This window comes from Oratosquilla oratoria, chromosome 33, assembly GCF_046742065.1.
Source record: "Oratosquilla oratoria isolate Oo_2021 chromosome 33, ASM4674206v1, whole genome shotgun sequence".
Classification (NCBI taxonomy): domain Eukaryota; kingdom Metazoa; phylum Arthropoda; class Malacostraca; order Stomatopoda; family Squillidae; genus Oratosquilla; species Oratosquilla oratoria.
The window spans coordinates 14093418-14118417 of NC_134809.1; the positions used below are offsets into that span (position 1 = coordinate 14093418).

Genomic DNA, 25000 nt, shown 5'->3' on the forward strand with positions numbered 1-25000 from the left:
ATATATATATATATATATAAATATATATATATATATATATATATATATATATATATATATATATATATATATACAATGAATGAATACATGTACGTATACCAATGTGTAAATCTTTCGTTTTTTTGAGTCGTTGACCTGGAAAAGAACGTTGCGTTTGAAAGACGTAACAACAAGTAAACGCATCACTGATCGTCTACCTACGCTATGTGGAAAGACGAAGTTGCCATTAAATTCTTGAGCGTGGTGATGGGGGTGAGGTGGATGGAATGGGGAATTGTCTATGGAGGAACGTCCCCTCGCTGGGGAAGAGATATTCGAGAGGGACGCAGAGGAGGAGAGAGCAGAAGGGGAAGAAAATGGGGAAGAGGAGGAGGAGGACGAGTGTGACAGGGTTCTGGAGTGTTTGTGTGCGCTGTAGCGGAGGCTGTGCATGGGCGAGGAGGAGGAGGAAGAGGAGGAAGAGGAAGTAAAACTTCGGCGAGGAGGAGGAGGAGGAGGAGGGTGCAAAGCTTTCTGAACGTTATTTGAGGATGTCCGGAGGCAGGATCGTGGCGTTTGTGAGACAAAGGACGCCTGCGTCGTCGTGCTGGAAGAAGGCGAGTGGTTCGCTTTGACTGTGTCATTGGTGGCAGCAGGCCTGTGCAAGCGATGAGCAGTGTGACGGCGATAAAACGGAGAGGGAGGTGACGAAAAGGTAAGTGAGGCGTCAGTAGCCACAGGTATCGAAGAGGAAGAGGAAGAGGACGAAGAGCAGGAGGAGAACGAGTGGCGATATGTGCTGCCGGAGGATGCTTTGTGTCCCACCCTCGGAACCTTGCGTTCTCCTGACGCAGGCAGAAGCTGACGGCGGGAGGCCTGGAGGGGCGAGTAGCTCCCGATGGAGTCCGACGACGCCGGGGGCTGATGCGGGGATGACCGACGACAGCAGCTGCTTGAGGACGATGAGGAGACCGCTCGCAGCTTCCTCTCGGGTTTCTCCTGAAGGGAAACAAGGGGCTCTTGAGACGAAAACCCCCACAGCGAGGTGCCACAGGCGAGGTGAGGTTCGAAATAAGGGAAAGCCGGAGGAGGAAAGATGGTAACGGGAAAAAGGAGGAGGGAAAACGAAGAGTTGGGGAAAGTACTGTAGAGAGGAGTAGGGGATGTATACTGTACACAGGCAAAGAGGTAGTGAACAACGACTTTGACGACAGAAAAGGGAGAGGGAGATGAGGAGGAGGAGGAGAAGGAGGAAGAGGAAAAGGGAGAGGGAAAATGTGTAGAGGCGGAGGGAGGGAGGAAAAGGAGGAGGAAGAAGAAAATGAAAAGGAGGAGGAAGTAGAGAAGGAAAAAGAAAATGAGTAAGTAGTGGAATTGTGGAGTAGGAAGAGAAGAGGAAGATGAGAAGGAAGAGGAGAGAAAGTATAAGAAAAAGGAAGACGAGGTGGAAAAGGAGAAAGAGAAGGAGGAAAAAGATTAGGAGGAGGATGGAGAAGGAGAGTATAAGGACGAGGATGATGAAAGGGAAAAGGAGGAAGACGTAGAGAAGACAGAGGAAAATGAGGAAATACTAAAGAAGTTGTAGGTGAAAGAGGAGAAGAAGATTCTCGAGAAAAGAGAGGACACAGAGAAGGAGAAGAAAGAGGAGGAGGAGAACAGGAAAAGAAAAGAGGCCAAATTTTTTGTGAAGAGACGTGTTAGGAGTGGGAATACAGGAGCGACATACTATGAGGTACGGAGGAAAGGACGATGTCACGGGAAGAGATAAATGAGGATGGGTGTAGTGCAAGACATTAACACACAGGATGAACAAATTTACTGTTATGCACACCGAGGAGAAGGCCAGAGGAAAAGTAGATGAGGAAGGGGAGCTATCTACAGGAAAATAGAGGAGGGGTTGATAATACAAGATCTCCACAAACATGAAATATAAGAGGTAAAAAAAATTATTTTAGATTATAAAATCTGTCCTAAGTAAAACACTAAGGTACTCATGACAAACTTCAGAGATAAAATAAGGATCACAGACTGGCAAAGTACTTTTCTATTTAGATTTTTTTTTTCTTCAAATTTGTAAATTCTATGTCAAGAAATATACAAGTATCATGCTCATGACATCTAAAAGACATCCACTTCAAACTGACTTCAAGTGAAACTATGACAATCTAGAATACATCCACTTCAAACTGACTTCAAGTGAAACTATAACAATCTTCTACAACACTAAACAAATGAAGATAGATTATCATCATTACCAACTGCAACACCAGAGCTACAAACACAAGGTCTCCTCTATAGTGACCTACGAGTATGTAACATACATCCCTTACTTCCAGTGATCCAAGTTGACTAACACCCGGTCACTTGAACGCATCAAGGGTCACCTACCATCCTCATCTGTGAGGTGACCCTCTCGACGACGCTGGCCACCGTGGTCCTCGCCGTTCTCTTCCGTTGAGTCTTCAGGTTCTTCTTCTTGCGCAGGCGCAAGATCGACGCCTGTCGCTCCGACTCGCCGCTGCTGGAGTTGGTCTCGCTGTCGTGTACAACACAGAAAGACTTGGCAACCATGAAAACAGACTTTATACATACGTACATACATGCACAAATTTCCCAAGGCACATGTGAATCACAAATATGCAGAGTCCACTAGGTCCTAGTGGACTCTGCATATTTGTGTGTTTTTCCTCTTCCTAGTGACTAGGAAGAGGAAAAACACACGGAGTCCGAGCGCTTTCGTGATATATTCCTGTATACCTTGATCATGTGAATATATCACGAAAGCGCTGCTGTTGAGTTAACTAGCGCTTATGACCGCTGTTCGTCTGATTTCCTAGTGCCTGATTCTTGGTTAATCTAACCAAAAAATGGGATATAACACATCCATGACGTTTTCTCGTCCCCAAAATGAAACATTCCTTCTCCCTCTGTACAACCTTGGATACACAGCTCCCATCAGCTTCGCTCTTAATCTAAGGCTTTACAACACTTTACAAAATGGATTTCTATCTACCCTGTCATACGTTTTCTTTAGATCAATAAATATCATTCCTTCCTTAGGGATAATAATTTACTGACTCGAGATTCTTTCAACAACCAGAATTTTCATAGAGAAGTGTTCTCTTTAAGAGATTTTTTAGGTACTTTTAAAGCTTAGACAGACGGACTTTTACATTCTCATAAATATATCTTCCAAGTTTTTTCTTTCTAAAAACTTGAGCCATAATTGGGCAACCTACATATACCAAGACGTTAACTATATACACAAGAAACACTGAATACTATCGTACGCATTTCACATTGTTGCAGGATACGGACAATCCATCACCAAACATAACTTAAAGATAAATACTTGCCTCATATCAACAGCAGCTGGTTCATCTGCACTAGATCCCTTCTTGATGAGACGGGAAAGTAGTTTATTACGAAGCTTTTCCTGTTGACCTGTGAATATGGAAACAGAAATATTATAATTGCTATTTAAGGATGGAACACTCGTTTAAAGGTTCAGCAGTAGAAATGTAGATCACAGATAAACCTGGAAGCTAAAACAGGATGTAAAATTGTATCGCCATAGCAAAGAGGTTGATTAAAATATTTCTAATCGGTGATGTGGTGATTTGGTTGAACGTCACGAATTCTCCCAAATATCAGGAGGCTAGGACGGGGCCTCTTACAGAGAACTTTGTAGAGGAATTTAATCAACCATGGCCTTGGTTTAACTCGCCGGTAGCAGGGCTCGAACCACAAACACCTCAACCTTCGCCGCAGGTAGCGACGCCCTAACCCGTTTGGCCAGCGTTATTATCTTAAAATGATCGAAAAGATGTGTTACGGATCGGTACCTTCATGAGCATTCAAGTCACTAAGAAGAGATCAACTTCGTCTGAGCAAAGAACGAAAGAGTCAAAAGTAGGTTCTCTATGACAAGCACTATGAGCAGAAGAAACTCGAAAGGAATTTGAGTTTTTTGTTGAGCAACCTCTAGTTGTAACGACAGCAGCGTTCCAAAAACTTTATTGCTTTGAATTTTTATTTTCACTCCGTATTACGCAAACTTGAAGCATAAATCCTAACAGTCAAGTGAATCATTACAGACTTTTTACCATGAAACAAGCATTGGCGACAATATCTCGTTTTTCAACATACGTGGTTCTCCAGTAAGCATTAAACCAACTTTTACTTCCAGACCTAAAACTGAAGACTTCTAGGAATTATTCTATCACCTAGATTTAATGAAAAAACCTAGCGTTAGAACAGTCTTTAAACAAGTAAATTTTAGCAAAAAAAAATCATATAAGGTTGACTAAATTTGGCAGCAAACTAGGTTTTTCTCACTAGCATGCTACTTGCTTTTGCTATTTCGTATGAGTAGTAACTACTTTGGTTACGATATTTTGTTTTTCAAATTTCTAAATGTTATATAGTGAGAAGCTGAATGACGAACTAAGAGAAGTTAAACCTAAAATACGAATGTTCGCCACGTTATTGAGATGTTCTTAATCGCAATCAAAGTCGTTTCTACGCAAAGTAGCAAAAGCAAGTAGCATGCTAGCCTAATGTGCTGCAACCTTTAGATGGACTAATATACGAGTACATGGTTGTTTAACCCTTTATGACCCAGAGGCTACTCTTAAAGTGGAATCAAAATCGTCTAGTTTAAATCAAACAAAAATACTTGCAAATGCCAAGCTCAAAATGCTACACGGGTTTAATCAAAATGACTAATAGTGATAACTGTGTAACCCCATATGGCTAAAACGTCCCAAAAATTGAATAAAATGGCCTGGGTTTAGCCAAATCCAAATCCTTCAACGTACAAAAAATTATGTTAGAGTTGAGAGGAATTGTCTTACTGGTAAGATGGGGTGAAGCCAAGCACATAACGGTGATACAAATAAGGATCTGCCATCAGCATACTTAGGGGTCAGCAAACTTTTTCACAGCGAGCCGCATAACCTTTTTGTTAAACATAATACAGTGCATACACTATATATATATATATATATATATATATATATATATATATATATTATATATATATATATATATATATATATATATATACACAGTGCAACGGCGGGCCGGATAAACCGACCTTGTGGGCCGGGTTCGGCCCGCGGGCCGTAGTTTGGTGACCCCTGAACAAACTAATGGATGTAAATACAGAGAAACGAGATAAATGAAATTTAGGGGAGGTAGGATCTGTTGTGCCTTCAAAAGTGAAGAGAAACAATAATCCAAAGTAATGAGCGTCGATGAATAGCGCATGCTATGCACAAAGGGGAGGCCAGCAGATGTAGCGTGTATGAGATCTTCTCTACAGCATGATAGAGAAACGTTTACAGCATAATAACAACTGGAATTCCCTCTAACTTATACTGATATGTACATAAGTTTATGTGATTTTCTTTGTTCTTCTTTTTCTGTATAACTGTTACATGAATCATAATCGCATTCGTGATCATAACAAAAAGAAAATAAATAAATAAAAAAAAGTGCTGTCTCAAGGGAGGGCGAATCCCATTATATATGTATGTATGTATATGTATATATAAATATATATACATATATATATATATATATATATATATATATATATATATATATATATATATATCACACAGGTAACCCACAGTCGGAGAAAATAAACTTCGAATAAACAAGAATCCTATATTTCGACTATCAACTGTAGCACTCTTCGGGAAAGTACCTGGTACTTTCCTGAAGAGGGATACAGTTGATAGCCGAAATATAGGATTCTTCTTTATTCGAAGTTTATTTTCTCCAACTGTGGGTTTCCTGTGTGTCATTTACAAATGTGCTACTACATTTCTGTTTATATATATATGTATATATATATATATATATATATATATATATATATATATATATATATATATATATATATATATGTAGAGACATTGGGAGAAATTATGGGAAAGGTGGAGGGGGAAACACGGGTCTTTATCTGATTATCGAGTTTATTCCTGACCGGTTTCGCTTAGTCAACACTCCTCTGAAGAAGCTATTGTAAGCGAAACCGGTCAGGAATAAAATCGATAATCAGATAAAAACCCGTGTTTCCCCCTCCGCCTTTCCCATAATATATATATATATGTATATTTATCAAGCCCCGCGGTACGACAACACCCACCTGAGGTGAATGAAATCGTCTTGTATTTCTGTAAAAATTGAATTTGTAAAGAGTCTCACCATTCTTTTGGAACGATACGAAATCGCAGTGAATGGAGGTGTCGGCGTCTTGATTATATTTTGTATATGTAGCAGAGTGACCCCCAAATTCTGTGAACTGGCTTGATCATGTTTTCTGTGTTTATTAATACTCAGTGTGAGAGACTGAGTAATACACCAGTGACTATTTTACAATGCGAGTATTGTGATGCATCAGTCATCGTACCTCAGGCATTCGATGATGCGCGCGAGAATTTGATTAGTATTTGTACGTTGGTAATCGACCAAACTAAAAAAAAATAAAATGAAATAATGTATCGGAAACTGTTTTATGATTTTCCACGAAGATTAACATGAATCGCATCTAGGATATCAAACTTAGAGACCAACCCGTCGTCAATAAATAAATAAATAAATAAATAGTTTTAATTTACTTAAAAACACTGCATGATATTGGCCACCATAACAAATTGTCATACACTTCCAAAAGTACAATGTCATTCAGGTGATCATGTTTCTGGAATTCCCACGGACGGACGGATTGGCAGGTAACAAAAAAATGACCGACATATCTTTCATTCTTCCACCTTCGTACTTCTACCGAAAATAAAAATATGTTCGAGTGTTTCTTGTACTCACCAAGTAAATTCAGTTCAGCACGGAAGCATTGAAAAAAGTGTTGTTGCATATTAGTTCAAATGGTTAAACGTATTCGTGTTCTGTGGGATATGTGATGAAGGAGAGTATATTTCATCATTTTGAGTCATGGGAGAATGATCTGTCGGGTAGCGAGTTAAAAAAAACCGGAGGAGAAAATAGGTTTCACGAGATTCGACTAAGTTGATTTACCGGCACTGACAGGATCCAAAAAGATATCTAAAGAGAAGTAAAAGGGAGGAATTTCATAGATGCATTTAAATAATAACCATTTCCCACCTTGCCAGGTTCAGGATCGAAGTATTCAAGGAGTGTCTCACAGAACTGGCGACCCATGGTTAGGAAGTCCAGGATGTTGAAGTGTGTCCCGGCACGAGGACCTTCCGTAGCGCCACCAAAGGACGCTTCCAGAGTGTAAGAGTGAAGGACGCCCATCATCCATACCACCACACGCGCTGTGCCTTCCTTACATCGCTGCACCTTGAACTTGCAGCTCCGGAAGCTTAACTAAGCAATAAAAGAATGGATTAGGATGCCTGTGGTGAGAATATTTGGCGACAGAAGGAATTCTAATGGGAATTTCACTTGTTTAAATATCTAACATTGTGAAATTACCTGCTTCCATGATAACAATTCCTATCCACATACGACAACACATAAAGTAACTGTATTTTGAAGTGTATTAATAAAGAAGCTAAACTGAAAGGTTTATAGCTAGGCAGATGTTACCACAGACATATTATCCTTGCATATTCTACCCACCATTCGCTTCTGAATCCTGACACTAACCTTGTCTCCGGAGTTATAATGAAGGAGGAGAGGAAATAATTGTTCTCGAAGTCTGTTGTCCTGACTGCGGCGATTTTCGCATCCATACAGGAACATGTTGTGCTTCCGTGAATGGGCGTGTATGTCACAGAACATAACCACACCGTGCTCGTCCATCAGCCTGCGATAGAGTAAACACTTGAGGGATTAAATGATTCTTGCAATCTTCATTTCTGGTATCCCCCTTACTGTAGTCAGTGATATCGGAACCAATTAATGTAATTCATTTCATTACGTATGATATTCGTCCATAAGTTGATGTGGATAATCGTGAGATGTTAGTCAAAAGAAAGTCTTTAGTGTTGTCATTGTATGTACCTTGGGCATGGCCTTGACCCTCATCATAATGCCCTACGTCATCATACCCAAGGAGCTATGCGATAATGTTTACGAAAGATAAAGCGAAGCCAGATTTCAGCAGTGGCATGAACCTGAGTATGTCTATGAATGACTCATGATTTTACAAGTCTCTGGATGCCAATCTCATAAATAAATCTGAACAAATCTGCCCATGAGACAACATTATCTGGATTTACTATTTAGTGTTACTCCTTACGTCTTATTATCAAGCTAGTTAGTGCTGCTTCCCGAGATATATTCCACGGAAGGACACAGCTGGTATATATTACCTAGAGCAATGCAGAAAATGAAAGTTGCATAAAGAGCAGGTACCTAAAAGAAGCGCCTCTTAATTAACGAGGGAACAATTACGAAAGTGACAAAACTCGGGGAAACTAATGTGCCAAAAACATGTCTAAAGCAACCATGTAATTGGAAGAAAAGTGTTCTAACCTTCGAACCATGGCCTTAATGTGCCAAATAGGTGGGAACATTTCTTTGACGACCATCTTGTACTGACGGTTGAGGTCGCGACCAACGAGTGAACAGCGGTGGTTCCCGACAATCACTCCATCAGGATTGATCATTGGGATGATCTTGAAGATAAACTGATTTCGCAGCTCCTATGGGAAAGAAATAAAAATTGAGGTCACAACACCCGTTTTCTTTGGTAATCCGTCTTGATGAGGGTCTTCTACTTATATACGCTAAGATGAGAGAACAAAATGGAATTATTTATCTAGAGGCATAACAATAACAGGAGAAAGACAGCTGTGGTAATTCAGATATAACTATGGTGTAAACTCATTCACACTTATTAGTACTGGCATTTTGCCTTGGTGATGGAAGGAAGGGTGGTTGATAGGGCATTAATGGACTACAAAGGATTACAAAGGCGGAGCATGCCGACAGGAGACCTTTTGGTCCATATCTAGGTCGGATGCGAAAAAAATCATAATAATAAAATAAATAAAAACTATAATAATGTAAATAACAAATAAAATACATAAATAAATGCATAGGTATAGTTAAATAATAAACAAACAGGTAAATAGTTGTGGTATTCAAAGAAAGAATTAAAAGATTTCTGGACGTTCATGTTTTCAAGGAAGAAAGTGGAGAAGTGTCAGACCTTGTCCCACGCGCCATCTTTGCACATTTCGTCACTTCTTGTTTGAAGCGTACCCATGTTTCTCCTACTCCTACTTCTTTATCTCTCACCACCTCCCACAATTCCCTCAGCTTCTCCTAGTATTATTTCTCTTTTTCCTTGTTGTCCAATTTATTTAATCTCAGCACCTCTCTACCTATCCCCCCCACCACCTTGTCCACTTTTCCGCCACCTTCAATTTCCCTTCTATCATTGTTTGGTAGAAGAGAAATTGAAAATGGAGGAAAAGTGGAGAAGATGGGGGGAGGAGAGGTAGGGAGGTGCTGAGAGTAAGCAAACTGAACGACAAGGAAAAGGATATATAATACCAGGAGAAGCTGAGAGAAATGTGGAAGATGGAGAAACATAAAGGAGAAGTAGGAATAGAAGAAATATGGATGCAAAGATGGCACGTGAGACGAGAAGGATGAAAGGAATAAGAAGGAAAGAAAGTGAATGGTGGATGAAGAGGTGAAGGCGTCGGTAGAAGACATGAAACAATGGTATAAGGATTGGTTGCAAAGTAGAACTAAGGAGTCATATGAGGAGTACAAAAAAAAGAGGAGAAGAAAGACACAAGGTGAGGAAGGCAAAGAGGAAGCAGATATAAAATTGGGAAGGAGTTTGATAAAGAATTCTGAAAATATTTTTTTTTTTTCCAACGAAGTGAACAAAGTTATGGTTGAGTCAGGTAGAGAAGAAAAATTAAAGAGAGCATATGAAGAGATGTTAATAAAAATGAAGGCTGCAAGGCGAATAAAACTAGTGTTTCAAAGAGCTGTTGGATGTACATATTACAAAGGAATTGATTGTGGTAACGAGAAGAGCTAGGATGATGACTATGAAAGGAGCGAAAAATGACAGGGTTACAACAAAAGATGAGGTACAAAGAGCAATGGAAGCAATGAAAACAGGTAAGCCAAATGGGTGTCATCTGGAGTGTCTGACAGAGGAAGGAACAGTTATAGTGGATTGGCTAGTGCTGTTGTTTAATGTGTGCCTTAGGGAGGGGAATCTGCCGGAGGACTTGAGTGTTTGTATAGTTCCGCTTTACAAAGGAAAAGGGGACATAAGAATGTAGAAGTTTCAAAAGGGATCAGTTTGTTAAGTGCAGTTGGAGAGACATATGGGAGGGTGCTAAATGGGACAAGGGAAGTAAAGGGGAGGAACAGCGTAGGTGTAGGAAAGATAAAGGGTACGTGAATCAAATTTTTGTGGTAAGGCAAATATGTGATAACTTTTTTTTCGGGGCCTTTATGAATCTAGAGAAGTCTTATGACAGGGTCGACAGGAAGGCTTTGTGGGAGGTGTTGCAGATATATGGGATAGGGATAAAACTATTAAGGGTGATCTAAAGCTTTTACCTAAGTAGAAGAATTTGCGTTAGGGTTGCGAATGGTGAGAATGGGGTGTTCTTAACATTTTTACTGATATTATTGGTGGCGATATCAACAGTGGTGGTAGCAATAAAACAATGGTTGAGGTGATATAATAGGAGTAGGTCAGACGGAGTGACGAGTACTTACGACAGCCTTTGGGTGTTGTGAAGTGAGGAAGTCGAGGGCGCCCTTCATGATCCACGAGGAAGGCGTCTCACCAGGGTGCACGCGAGCTGACAGCACGATGGCACGTTTCTTCTGTGGGAAGAACGTATGCAGTCCTCATTCTGTCTTCAATTCTAAAACCAGGTGTACCTCTTTCTTCTGATTTGTCTGATCCAACCTATTCCCCTCAATACGCTTCCCTTCCAATATAAGACAGCTTGGACTATAATTTGCAGAGAATAAATGTATGAGCAACGGATGAATAATTATAAATATAATTTTTCCCAGTGGGTACAATATGAAACACGACACCCTATACATCTGTTGAAAAGGTAATACCCGTTGGAACACGTGCTACCCAATTATGCATAATATTTAGTACTACTAAATATATCTAACATATGAGACTACGGCCGCGGAAGGGGGATAACTTTTGAGATAATCGCGCTTAAAGTTTATCGCTGATTAGTATAAGGAAAATGGTCTAAATGCATATCTATTATACATCAAAAGAAAGGTCTATGGTAGTTTTGCCATGCCATGTGTTTTTTAATAAAACTATTTATTTTATTTTTGGTTACGGCCGCATTTTGTTCAACTCTACTCCGTAATCTTTTAGAGCATATAGTATAAAAGGTAATATGTTATTTTATTTTTTTATTTTTATGTGTTATGGTTGACTCTCATCCTTTATACTTCTTGAGACAGTTAAGTTCATTGTCAGGAACAATCTTTTATGTGTCTGACAATGCCCTTAGCAGATTTACCAACCCATTCCCCATCCTACCACCCATCAACAAAGTTGGTGGTCACAATAGTGATGGAATTTACTGTAAAATTTTTATGACAAACGCTACTAGTCCAGGATGTCATCTTCTCTCTGATCGGGGTCATCAGGGTCCACGTCCCCAGCATCCTGCACCGCCAGCAGCCCCTATTTCCCACGCTTCGCACCAAATCACGCGACTCTGTGCCTTATTCTAACCATCAGAATGGTCGAATTTCCTCTGACCGACCCATTCACAAGATTTACACCCTTGAACAACAGGTTGGCGCCTCTAACTCAAAACCGACAAATTTGAGGGTTGCCCCCTTCCGTAGCCGCAGCCTCATATACTTTATAATAAAGACACAGAATACATACACAGCTACTTCGCTTATGTTGCTATCCTTCTCGGCTGATTGATACAGCAGCTGTCACTGAAAGTAACTGTGTGTGTGTGTGTTGACAGCTTAATGGCTTCTTTATATGACCATCAAACTCACCATCCCACGCCCACTCAGTGAAAAGTGAAAAGCCCCTGGTTGGGCAAGCCCTGTTAGTTGCGGTAAGCCGCTGGGTTTTATAGGCAGATGTTGGGTCGCCTCCCCGCCTGGCCAGGGCTGTCGGGAACCAACGCGACATAGCCCACAGTGGGTCCCGGGAATCGAACTCACGACCACCTGCTCATGAGTTCGACACGGTATCTACTGGGCTACTGTGCGGCCCACATGACCATGACTCACTGTAAAAGTCAAACGGTGATGTGACTTGCCTCTAAGTTGACCCTTTTCACAAGATCTGGAAACTGCGTTATCAGAGCGCAGGTTCTTGTCCTAAGCTGATTAAAACTGCCTGAACTTAGCCAGGGCAATATCTAGAAAACGTGTCATCAAAATGAAGGGATTACTCTCTCATGATTTATAACCAAAACGTTTCGCATGTTAATATGTCTTGTGGGTTACTTCATATTCTTCATTTAGTAATTATCACCAATAAAATAATTCCGACAGTTGTCCCCGGACTCGAACTGAGACTTGCGCGGACGCAAAGCCGACGCTCTAGCCTCAGTAGCTCAGTCGGTAGAGCGTCGTCTTTGCGTCCGCGAAAGTCTCGATTCGAGTTCTATCACCAATAAGTTCTATCAAGTGGCCCCCTGGATTGCCGTATTCCAGTTTTGTCCATTAATGCCACCACACTATATACCAATATACCATCGACACGGTAATCAGATCCATACAGAAAAAGAGAACAGTGTAAGTATTTGTGTGATATGATTTCAACAGTGTTTGAGGTGTGGTGCTAAATATGGGAAACCTACTTAAAAATGAAAAAAAGTGAAACGTGTTATGGTGAACGCCAGGAATAGTGACCTTCATCCAGACATGATTATGGTTACGCAATAATGGGCATAAAAAATACTCAAGATGCAATGCTTGGAGGAATGACAGAAAGCATGTCAAATAGAAAGATGAACTTGCATGCGCACTCGATGATGAACTGACTTGCTGCATAACTTGTGAGGTGCAAACTAAAGATAGAATATTGGTTGTGAATAAATCACCACAACACATCGATCAAATCGTGGATTGATATATGTGAATTGAACCATGACTTGAAGGGCTGATTTGTGGAAACTTCAAACAAACATGGAACCATAAACTGGCATACACATCAACTAAAGAAGACGGGGACTTTGTTCATTTCTTGTAAGATATAGTCTGATGAATGCTAACCGTGGCAAGAATTTTAGATCTTGTAATTTCTTTAAATAACCTTAGAATGAATGTCAATGAAAGATAACCATTTAGTAACAATTACCATAATGATATCGTTTTCTATTAAATACATTTGGTGGAACTAAAGAACAGGAGGGAATATTGTTATTACCATAGACCTAAGAATGTCAGAGGAAGGAGTATTTCTGTTTACTGTAAGGTGGAGATTAGGTGTTTTTAAGTAAGAAGGCTCATGGGATGTAATATATTTTCAAAGGGTTGTTAGAAAAGTTTGTCATCAGAAATTGAGTGAAACCTTCATGGCGAACAAAGAGACAGAGACTAAGATGACCAAGATAAGAATTTAGTTGAGTTAAAGAGGGCAGTTATGAAGATGAGTTTTTAAACAATCATGCACTGTACATGATCACAAAGGAGGTCTGTAGGGCAAAGAAGAAACTTGAAGCTTGAACGATAGGACGATGGAGAACCCAAAGAAGTATTGTACACATACTATGAGTAGGTTGAGCAGGAAAGACAAAGTAGGTTCCCAAGTATGAGAGAATGGTGAGGTGATCACAGATCGCACCAAGATTTTCAGTATATTAGAAGAATAATTTTCTTCGGTGTTTACACGGACCACTGCGTAATTTTTCTAGTATTATTTCTAACTTTACTGCTTATTAAATAACTTTACTCTGACTTATGGGAAAGTATAGCAAAAATTTAACTTTGCTCTGTAAAAATTATGAAGACAGTATGGATAGAATATGAAAGTATCCAAAGCATAATTTTTTGTTACGGAAAACTTCTCATAGCTATGTTAGTATATCCAAAGAAGGTTATCCAAACATATTTTTATGCGAACAGGTTTAGTAATTACTCAACATTCTCAAACCCCGAATTTTCCCTGATTAAGCTCAGAGATTAACCACTTAGTCTTTCCTCTTCGATATAGATTAGCCAAGCATTCAATGAGCAAAACCTTGACAATGGTTTATCCAGTGTTGCAGCTGTTACAAGTAGGCATGCAAACATTCGAAGGAGTTGGTAACTTGATAGAAACAACTGTAGTCACATGCATCTAATAACTCCATAACAACTGTGGGCATTTCCTTCTCATATCGTGAATGTCGCAAGAAACATAACACTCCCCATTCTTCAACAGCTTGCAAAAGTGGTGTGTCTGGAATATCGAGTTTGCAATAAAGTTACACCATCACTGAGCCATGTTTGCTCATTATTAATCTCGGATGGAATTTTAGTTGGGATTGAAAGGCTTGGTCTTAATGCGTGTTTGCCTTCTCCAATGAACTTCCTTTTTCAATTTCTGAAGATCACTGTCTAGAATTATTAAGAAAATATGCACTCAGGGTCGTCATCAGTCGAAGGGATCAGAATGGTGTACTTGGTGGGAACATCGTCTGAAAACATTCGTGACATCACACCATTGGCATGCATCTTTCAAAACTGACCTGAGCGTTGCAACCGCCTCATCACTTCTCATGTTCGAAAGAGTTTGTATGAGAACATCGATCATATCAGCAGCACCAAGCATGTCCTGTAGTTACAAAAAAAGAATCTATAAAAAAATAAAACTATTTGAAAGAGAAAAGTATCAGGGAAAGTCTGAGGTAGTGGCCTACAGCTGATGAATACAACTAATCATTCTACATTGGAATGCATCTTTCATCGTCTACATTTCCCTAAGCTTTGTCTATACTTAGTACTTCCTCCAAGTCAAGACGTCATTGCATAACATTGCCTTAACTGAGATTAATACCCACAAACTAAAAGCATGCTTGATTTTGTGCTTGCACTTTGACAAGTTGCTCTATTCTTGCAGTGATACTAACTCCAGAAAATTACGTTATATTGAAAATTGTACCCCGCAGCGTGAGGTTGAGTGCTCTTGCTGTTGACCTCCTTTCACTAGTCCATTTCGAGTCCTGAAGAAATATAAATTCATGCTTATTAACAACTTGCCCCATTGTGCCATGATCAGTTTGACGCGCTCTACAGCGACGAGCTACAAAACGCACTTCAGGTATTCGAAACAAGTAACATGAAAATAACTTATCACATGTGAACTTATTTTCCCAAGAAGGTCTTCAGGAATGAGATAATTTTCACACTAAATATCAACCAGTAGAGAGACAACGGCCTTAAAACGTGTCATGTCGTAGACTTAATCTAAAACTAGGAAGCAATATCACTAACCGGATAGCCAATTAATTTAATAAACTTCCCCCGAAATGTAGTGCAACTAAAAAAAATTAAGATTTGCTCAATCAAACTGTCAGGATTTCGGATGGAAGGCAAACACTGCTGGGGGAAACAGAGTTTATTCAAGTTGAAAGTTGGGCGCCAAAGGGATAATAAGGCTCAATTTGGTTGCGAGAAAGGGGGAAGGGGAGAGACGGCAAGAGAAGTGAAGACCATGCTTTCAAGTCGTGTCCCAAGGCGGTCTGCCAGCGAGGGAGGGGGAAGGAGGAGACGGCGACGGAAGCAGCGAGCTAAGCTCGCAGTGTGATGCCCCAAAGCGATCTGAATCGTCAGCGATTACGTTCAGCTTATACCGGGTCAGGTCATGACCCGCGCTCTAATGGGACACAAGGGAAAAGTGTCGATGCCTGGGAAGCCAGACGCAATACGTTCTTAGTCCGCTGATCTAGCCAGAATGGAATGTACGGAGCTGGGTACTGCACGTGCGTTCCCCAAAGAACCACTGTCCGTCCCGACGCAGCCGGCCGGGGTGCAGGTGTGTTCCCTTGAGACATTGTCGGAGCCGACATGATCTGTTCCCAGGCTGGTGATCTAGCAAAGATGGGATGTAGGTGCAGCCGGCTGTTTCACGCTTGTGCGACCCACACGGCCCCTTAGTTTAAGTGATTCCTCTGGGACATCGTGCAAGTCGAGGGTTCGTGAGATTGTTTGAGAACAACTCTCTAACATAGACACCAAAGCAATGTGTTGTATTTCGCCAATTAGTTATTTCAATCGTTTACGTACCTGTTTATGTTTAATTTATTCAATTTTCCGTATCCCACTTCTACCAAAGATTATATAGAAAAATTTTACTGTCAGGTTCATACAAGTGCACTAAGGTTGGAACTAGGCTACTCAAAATACAGGTATCTTAAATGAAATAGACATATGGCACACAAAATTATGAAAAAGGAAGCAAAAAATTTGAGGGATGTAAAGAGATAAGTGTACTAGACTTATTTACTTAAGAAAGATCAAGACCTAGAAAGTTTATCATTGAGCCAAATGTACTTAATAACAAGAAAACAAAATTTGAGGGATGTAAAGAGATAAGTGTACTAAACTTATTTACTTAAGAAAGACCAAGACCTAGAAAGTTTATCATTGAGCCAAATGTACTTAATAACAAGAAAACAAAAGATAGTTCTTTTTTTATGTACAGCAATAAGGGGGAATTCTGACGAGTAGTACTACAAGAAACCAAGAGGACAGGTGACAAGCGCAAACAGAAGGAAATCTTCCCATGCACTGTGAACCAGTGTAAATGGAATGGTCTATGAGTTTCCCCACATCAAAGGTTACATCCATGAAAGAAGACTTGGCACAATATGGTAACAGGGATAGAATCCATACTGAGGAGTTAGACTTAAGAAGCTGCCACACGTGAAAAAGGCACATTATAGGAAAAAGAAAAGAAAGGATAGGTAGATCCACTTAAACAGCAACTCAGAAATAGCGTCCTTTGTGTTCGGTTAAAGCGAATGAAAAATCCTGAATACATTTTGTATAACGCCCCACAAAAAAAAAAAAAAAAAATGCCCTTCTACATGAAACTAAGATGGGATTGAAGCATGACAAACCTTGATCATTTACTAAAAGCGGTTAGCAACAGAATTTTATATAATTTTTCACAGAGTATGGGTAAGGGTAACTATGGCTTTTAAGTGAACATTGTGTTTCAAACCTTGGCTGGTTTGTACTGATGCGCGCTCTGGCCAGGCAACACCAAGGTCCACATTGTTAATTTGTTGTTGTATGGTCCTGGGATGAATGTGGATTGGGGAAGGGCATTTAGCAATCACAGTTCCAAACCTTGTCCCTATCTCTGGTTACGTAGCTGTAAATTCTCTATTGTCGTAGTTTCTTCATAACCTACCTTTCTCCCTCTTGCTCTCTCTCTTTCTCTATCTCTCTCTCTCTCATTTGTCTATCTAGCTAGCTAACTATCTCTCCATTCCATTTTTAATCCTTCCCCTCCTCTTGTCCTTAGCTCACTTCTTTGTTCTTGTGGTTCCCTGTAAGCTCTACACATCCAACTCCCCTTTGTAATAACGGATAAACTCACCCTGCCATCCTCCTCTTGGTCCGTGCTGGTGACAGTGAGCAAGTAAACTGGGTTTCCGGCGATCGAGCGGCACAAGATGCGCTGCCGGCAGATCGTCGACTTGAAAGGATCCTTCTGTAAGGGTACATGTAAAGATGCACTTAGCTTCGACAGGTGGTGTCGTTTTAATCGATTAATTTGGAGGAGTATACGGACTGGAGACCTTTTGATCCATATGAGGCCGGGTACTAATAAACAGATAATTAGTTGATGAATTATTAGACACTCGAATGTAGAAATTAATATATGAATAATATAAATCAGCATAATAACGAATAAATTAATTTCAAGGACTTCAATGATATCCCTGCTAAAAAAAATTATACAGTATTCCTCCGTTCGAGACAAATTTGTGACAATCGAATGCTAAGCCACTTTTAAACTTTCACTATCTCTTTTTTTCTACCGTTTTTCTTAAAATTCTCCTGTCCCACTCCTAGGACACCAACTCTTTTTCTCATGTGCCTGTGAAGGACGGATAAGAATGTTGTCACCGTGTATCTCATTATTAATGTGAACATCTTTGCAGCGTCCACACGGTCGGACAAGGTATTAGATATAAAGAGGAGTCTCAGGTGCCACTCGCTCTCTCTTGCTCATATTTATTCTTTCTTAGTATGTTGATGTTTTCCCTCTGCCATTCCATGGGTTTTGTTAGCTTATTCCGAGTAAGAATACATTGTAACACATTTTTAACAGTCTGGACCCGTCAAGTCTAGCGCCACTCTCCGACACTGTTTAACATATTTATAGAGAGAATTATGACAGAAGCTCTGAACCAATGTCAGCATCGGAGGTTGCATCATCACAAACCTCCGATTTACAAGTGACATCGATGGGCTGGCAGGGGATGAACAGGAACTCTAACATCTGGTAGAACGCCTGGATTCAACGCGAGTATTGTGATGCATCATCGAATCATCGTACATCAGGCAACTGATGCTGCCCGCGAGAATTTGACTCATACTGAAGAAGTTAAGGGTACATTCTCTAGAACTCAAGCGAAGTCTATGTCTAAAAGTCTGAACGGAATTCAAGATGAACTTTCAGTTGATCGGTATCCAGACCTATGTCATTTCACCAAAGAATCACGACGCCAGATAACCTTTAATCAATCAATCAATCACGAAAGAATCCAATTACAAACATGTATATTTTCTATCCCATTGACATGAAGGCTAAATTGTTGATTTATATGCATGAAAACGTACCTGGATGCTGAGAAGATGTTGCTGGTGATCTGAGTAGGAATATGGATAGCAGTGGGCCACGTAGACTGTGTCATGGTCATGCGGAAAGGTGATGTTGAAGGTAAGTGTGTAGGTGGGGGAATCCTCTTCCGTTTCATCATCGCTGTCGTAGCACCCAGCTTCGCTGCGGGAGGAGACTAGAGTTAATTGGTAAAGAGCTGATGGTTTACTTGATGGCTTTGCATCTGCGTATGGACTAACACCAGTGTCATGGTCCAGCTGAGGCACATCCCTATGTTAAAGTGACACAAGAACTAAAGCATATCAGGTAGTGGCTGCTCCTCCGCACCTGTCTTGGTTTCTGTAGTAGACGATATTGGAGGCACAGCGTCGCCAGCCAGCCGCATGCTCACGCGCGTCTCTGCAGGAATATAGGAGGGGCCGGAGTCCGTGGTTGTATAAGGAGTCCCCCTTCGACAGATTTACGATGGAAAGCCTGCGGAAGATGGGAGATGTTGATTCAAGATGGATCGCCACACGGTAAGGATACTGAACAATAACGACAAATGTAGGGAAAAGTATAGACTAGACAAGGCAGGATTATGGGTGTATATAAAAAAAAATTAAAGATTTACATGTATGGTAAATTGCATCTTTTTTTTTCGGTGTCCACGTCCTTGATTGTTACTGGGAGAATGAATGGGATTTAGATAAGTGATTATACGAGATTAAGGAGACCATTAGAGTACAAGGAACATTCAATTCTTTGGTGTTAAACACAAATATTTACAGATGTTTTCCATGGTGGCAAGAAGTAAAATTATTACACAAGGAGATAAAGAACAATGATAGAAGCAGCAGCTCCACAAGAAAGACAATAAATCAGAGGGGACGATTTTTTCAGTAGGCAAATTTTAGAAGGCAAATTTCAGTGGACTAATTTTAGAAGAGAACAAATAGAAAGTTGGAAGCAACGGATTAGCCGATGATGGAGAGATCGCTTGGACTCCAGGTCTCCTGAGCCACGATCAAGGTCCAAGCGTTTTGGGGGTTTACTGGATGACACAGTTCAGCCTGTCCAAACATATGAGTAAAAGCAGCAACGACTGCAACAGCACTGTAGGAGAGGGGCCAAACGCAGAGTATGGGATCCAATATATTTGACGGTTCGCCCAGCCCCGCTGGGCTGTCCAATGTTCTGTCATCCTAATGGCTTAACTGCGTATCCAATGTCGACTCTTCGCCTGGACAGACGACTACCTACTGTACCAGTGCGAACGGGTCAAGCTCCAGGGCTACAGTTCCGCCTACTACGAGCATGGGGACGGCATACAGCAGGCTGAGGCCTTCTACCTTGCTTTCTTTGACCTCTTGATAGAGCAGCTGCTGATCCTGCCTGTCTCGGATGGCACGGCGGTTGTCAGATACACTGACGACCTAATACTCATTGTGGCCGAAGCAATAAAATCATCAGGGCACAAGAAGCGCTAGACCTTATCAATGACAAGTACGCTGTTAACCTAATAAACTAATTATTATCATTGTCATTATTCATTACACACACACACACACAAGCACGCACGGAAAACTAACGTATGAATCACTAGATGTGAAAATGAGGCCAGAGGCCAGTAAGATTCAAAGTCTCTTACATTCAGACCTATTTGGAATCTCTTTGGATGAGACTGAAAAGAAAGTTGCTTTATATAGAAAGAGTATGGCTCTGTTAAAGCTTCAACCCTCCTTGCATGCACATGGGTCCTACCTGTAGGTGATATCCTTCCTGGTGTTGGAAACAGCAAAGTAGAACCACTGAGTGTGCCGAGATGTGTACAGGTCTGCACGTAGGTGGAGTTCGTAGTAACACTCAGATACTTGTACTGCCTGCAGGAGACCAACGACATTTTGTGTGAACTGGTTTGTATGCACACATGCATTTGTCTGTCTACTAACATACATTGTCATATGCTCTTCAAGATCCACGAATACCACGGACTTTCCATGTATATTTATTTAACCGAAAACATCTAAGTTACGCATATTCCCTCATATCTACATGGCCCTACTCCTACCCTATTGTTCGTGGTCCTGTTTCATTCTTCTGAACTAACTCTGGCATACTACTGCCTTAAGACCTAAACCTATTTCATTTTTATACTTCCTTCTGTCTCCCTTTCATTTACAAATGATTACCAAGCAGTCTTCAGTGTTCTGAATTATATATACTTTCCTCGGAGACTTTTTTCTGTTTTATAGGCTAAGAATGTTTAGTACCGTTGAAGAAACATTACAACCTTCTATTCTTTCTTAGATTTAGAGCTACAAACAAAAATCAATATGAAATCGTGAATGAGAAGATAACATTTACTTGCAGCAATGAAGAAGAGTGATCAATAGACTAACATCTAAACTTATTCCTCCATGGGATGGAGCCGCACCTTGGCAAGGTTTCCGCACTCGAAACGCGATTCGAACTGAAGAGTCGCGTCCGTTTCGTCTACGAGGGCGGGTCTGACATCATCACTCACGTACTTGTTGCCACCTACACATGACCTGGTGAACTGTGGGAGATAGAAAACAGGACATAATGAGAATGTGTCGGATTAGGTGTTTGTGTTTAGTGCCCAATCTTTCTAGATGTCGCATGTGTAGTTTATGTTTATGTTGGTTGAGTGGACGGATGTTGGCAGCTAGGTGTAGACACTAAGAGGTTCTGAAGTCGCTCTATAGCAAACCCGTGGTGAATCGGACTGCGGCATTCTAAACCCTCTGATGGGAGTAGTTGTCTGTGGTCATGTCATATGGCTCAATCCCGGAGGTAATATCAGAGTAATGGCCTGACCAAAGCTAAGTAATGGCGACGCTAGGTGACCAGTGTTACGGCACAGCTTTGACTCTCGCTCGCAATGCCAAAAAAAACCTGAAACATAAAATGCAAACACCTCTTGGCGTCTGTAATGGTTTCTTTCAAATGAATAAAACTACCTGTCGCATACAGACATAAAAGAATTTAGGCTTCAAAAGTGGTAAGTGAAGCACATGCTTACATAGTTAACAGTACTGGCGGGCAGATACTCGTATACGATCCGTCCCGATTCGTCCCCAACGGGCTGCGGGCGGAGCTCCGTGCCCGTGGGTTCGTAGAAGGGTTCTGGGTACAGAGGCCAGTCCTCGAGGTGTTGCACGTAATCGGGAAGAACCTGCAATAAGAAAGTGGCCAATGAGTAATTGTCGGCACATTTCAGGGAGATGGGCAAAGAAATTTCGAAAAAGAGAGGAAAAGAGCGTTGCAGTCACCCAGGGCGCGCTCGCAAACACACACAAACACAAATAAACTGGATATTAAATACACATACACACACAAAAACACGCACACACACACAAATAAACTAGATATTAAAAGAGTGTAGACAACATTTAGTGGGTAAAATATATTTATTGACGGCATGTTCACTGGAGAAGGTGCCAATGGATCGGAAATTTGCAAATATGGTACCAATATTGAATGGAAGAAACAGGGAGGCACCGCTAAATCATAGACCCGTATCTTTGACCTTTACTATTGCCAAAATCGTGAAAAACTTGTAAAACATAGATGGAGGAAATATTTGGAGGAAAAAAAGGAGTCTTGGAATAAATAGTGCGGAGTGGCAAATGATCACTCAAACCAATTAGATATTCAAGAAGATTTAGATAAATTACAGCAATGGTCTGAAAAGTGGCTAATGAAATTTAACACAAGTAAATGCAAGGTAATGCACATAGGTAAAAATAACAGCAAGTACGATTACAAGTTATTTGGAAATTCGTTAACAAAAGTGGATAGTGAAAAAGATCTCGGCGTAATTATCAGTAACGACCTCAAATCATCCAAGCAGTGTATTTCAGCCTCTGAGAAAGCAAATAAGATTCTGGGATTGATTGCGCGATCTTTTGATTTCAAAAGTCCATCACTCATTAACAAGCTATATAAATCGTTAGTTCGTCCACATTTGGAATATGCTGTTTCCGTATGGTCACCGAATCTCATTAAAGACATTGACAGACTGGAAAAAGTACAACGGCGAGCCACAAAACTGATTCCAAATATCAAAAATAAATCATACGAAAATCGACTTAAGCACATGAATCTGTTTTCCCTAAAAAAGCGTAGACTCAGAGGTGACTTGATACAGGTCTTTAAGATTTTAAAGGGAATTGACAACATCAAAAGTGACCAAATTTTCACATTGAATGAGAATCAGACAAGAAACAATGGTCTCAAACTGTCCGGAAATAGATTCAATTTGGAAGTAGGTAGAAACAACTTTGCCAACCGTGTAGTTAATGAATGGAATAAACTTCCTGCACAGGTAGTGCAATGTAGTTCAGTTCGAAGCTTTAAGAATCATTTAGATAAATGCCTAAGTAAGATGCTGTAATTATTATAATTTATGTTATATTATTTGTTTTTGTTTTGTTATAATTTGTCTGTCTGATTTTCATTTATTATTAGTTATATGTCAATTTATTATCATTTACTATTTACCTGTTTGTTTGTTATTCAACTATACCAATGCATTTATTTATGTATTTTAATTGTTATTTACATTGTTATAGTTTTAATTTATCATTAATATGATTTTTTTTTTTTTTTTTTCATCCGACCTAGATATGGATCAAAATGTCTCCTGTCGGCATGCTTTGCCTTTGTAATCCTTTGTAGTTATCCAAATTTATTCACAGACGATGCCAAAATCCTGAAAGAAGTGAAAAACGAAGAAGATTGCAAACTGCTACATGAACACCTAGATAAGGTTTATGAATGGAACCGGGATTGGAAAATGAATTTTGATATAAAGAAATGTAAAAAATTGGACCTGAGCCTATGCAAGAAATATATTAGTAAATAAAACGAGGAGAAAATATAAAATACAAATGGAGACGAAGAAAAGGATTTAGATATTTTAGTCATGAATAACCTCTCACCTGAAAGCCATATAAACAAAATAACATGAGAGGCTTATAAAGTGATGAAAAATATGAGTGACAATTCATTACATGGAAGATGTAAGGTAAACACAAAGGAGACGTACATCCGTTAAAATTTAAGTTCAGGTCACAAGCCACGACAAATAAGACAATCCATATAACGTGGAAAACTTATACACAAGAACTAGTTTAAGAATATTTGTGCCTGGAGAAATACATCTGAGGAAGAATGAGCAAAAACAAGTGAATCCTGAAACTTTGAACAGCAAATGATTTCCTTACTTGGCACTCGACGGGCCACTTGACGTTCTGTTGCGCACAAGCCTCACGCACCACACCGTAGAGATCATTCAGACTTCCCGCTGCTTGACCAGGGCACGGGCAGGCACTGTTGCTGGTGGTTGTGTTTGTGTTGCCGCTTGTGGTTGTATGGCCGGGAGTCACCTCCGTTGAGCAAGATGATGGGGTCGAACAGATTCGGTGGCATATGTAGCCATCGTGCGGAGAGGGTCTGTTGGTATTGACGGCGTCATCTTCCCGCGGTTCTGACAACGTCCCCATATTGACAACACCTGCTGGGCCCAAATGAAAACTAGTATTAGTGACCATATGCAAGTATATGGAATATAGTATGTATATATATATATATATATATATATATATATATATATATACATATATATTTTTTCTTTTTCTTTATTTCCCACCACATAACTTTTCACTTTAATTCCATGTCATCACGATTGAGACTGACAATGAGCTCGACGGAGACATATGCGGAAACCGATACGTAGTGAAGCCAAGGACTCGACATCAGCTCAGACGTACCAAGTGAACAGTGACGTCTCGATCGTGATGACATGGAATTAAAGTGAAAAGTTATGTGGTTGAAAAAGATTGATATCTGCACTGGACCATTCAGTGTGTGTGCGTGTGTGTGTATATATATATATATATATATATATATATATATATATATATATATATATATATATATATATATATATATATATATATATATACATAATGCTAAAAGACCACAAGAAGTTTTTTTTTCAACATATTGGAATGAATAACGATACCCGACAGTGAAACTATTAAAAATGAGAATCGCAGGCGAAAAAGGAAGAAGATATTATCGATTTTCTTAACAATAAGGATGTCTGTAACTTGTTCAGAGCTCAAAACGAGAACAAGAGGAATATAAATAATTATGGATAAAGAATCTATGAAACGTGAAGTTTGCTAATAGAATAGTATGTTCACTGATTTCCAGACGCTATGAATTCCCAACACA

At 40.1% G+C, this 25000-nt stretch overlaps 1 protein-coding gene across 2 annotated transcripts in view; it reads right to left on the reverse strand.

Moving 5' to 3' along the window:
* The window catches only part of LOC143017765 (cytosolic carboxypeptidase 3-like), a 59979-nt gene that overhangs the window by 10903 nt on the left and 24076 nt on the right, over positions 1-25000 (reverse strand). Inside the window, exons 3-16 of one of the 2 annotated variants that reach the window (XM_076172633.1) lie at positions 23986-24275; positions 21780-21932; positions 21171-21293; positions 20498-20616; positions 19082-19228; positions 18754-18916; positions 17504-17617; positions 10675-10785; positions 8452-8621; positions 7621-7780; positions 7111-7338; positions 3336-3415; positions 2368-2515; positions 202-978 (exon numbers count right to left, since the gene is read on the reverse strand). In XM_076172633.1, the coding sequence (XP_076028748.1) occupies positions 202-978; positions 2368-2515; positions 3336-3415; positions 7111-7338; positions 7621-7780; positions 8452-8621; positions 10675-10785; positions 17504-17617; positions 18754-18916; positions 19082-19228; positions 20498-20616; positions 21171-21293; positions 21780-21932; positions 23986-24275 (2783 nt within the window). The remainder of the gene's footprint in view (positions 1-201; positions 979-2367; positions 2516-3335; positions 3416-7110; positions 7339-7620; positions 7781-8451; positions 8622-10674; positions 10786-17503; positions 17618-18753; positions 18917-19081; positions 19229-20497; positions 20617-21170; positions 21294-21779; positions 21933-23985; positions 24276-25000) is intronic. The other variant, XM_076172634.1, reaches the window with a different exon arrangement.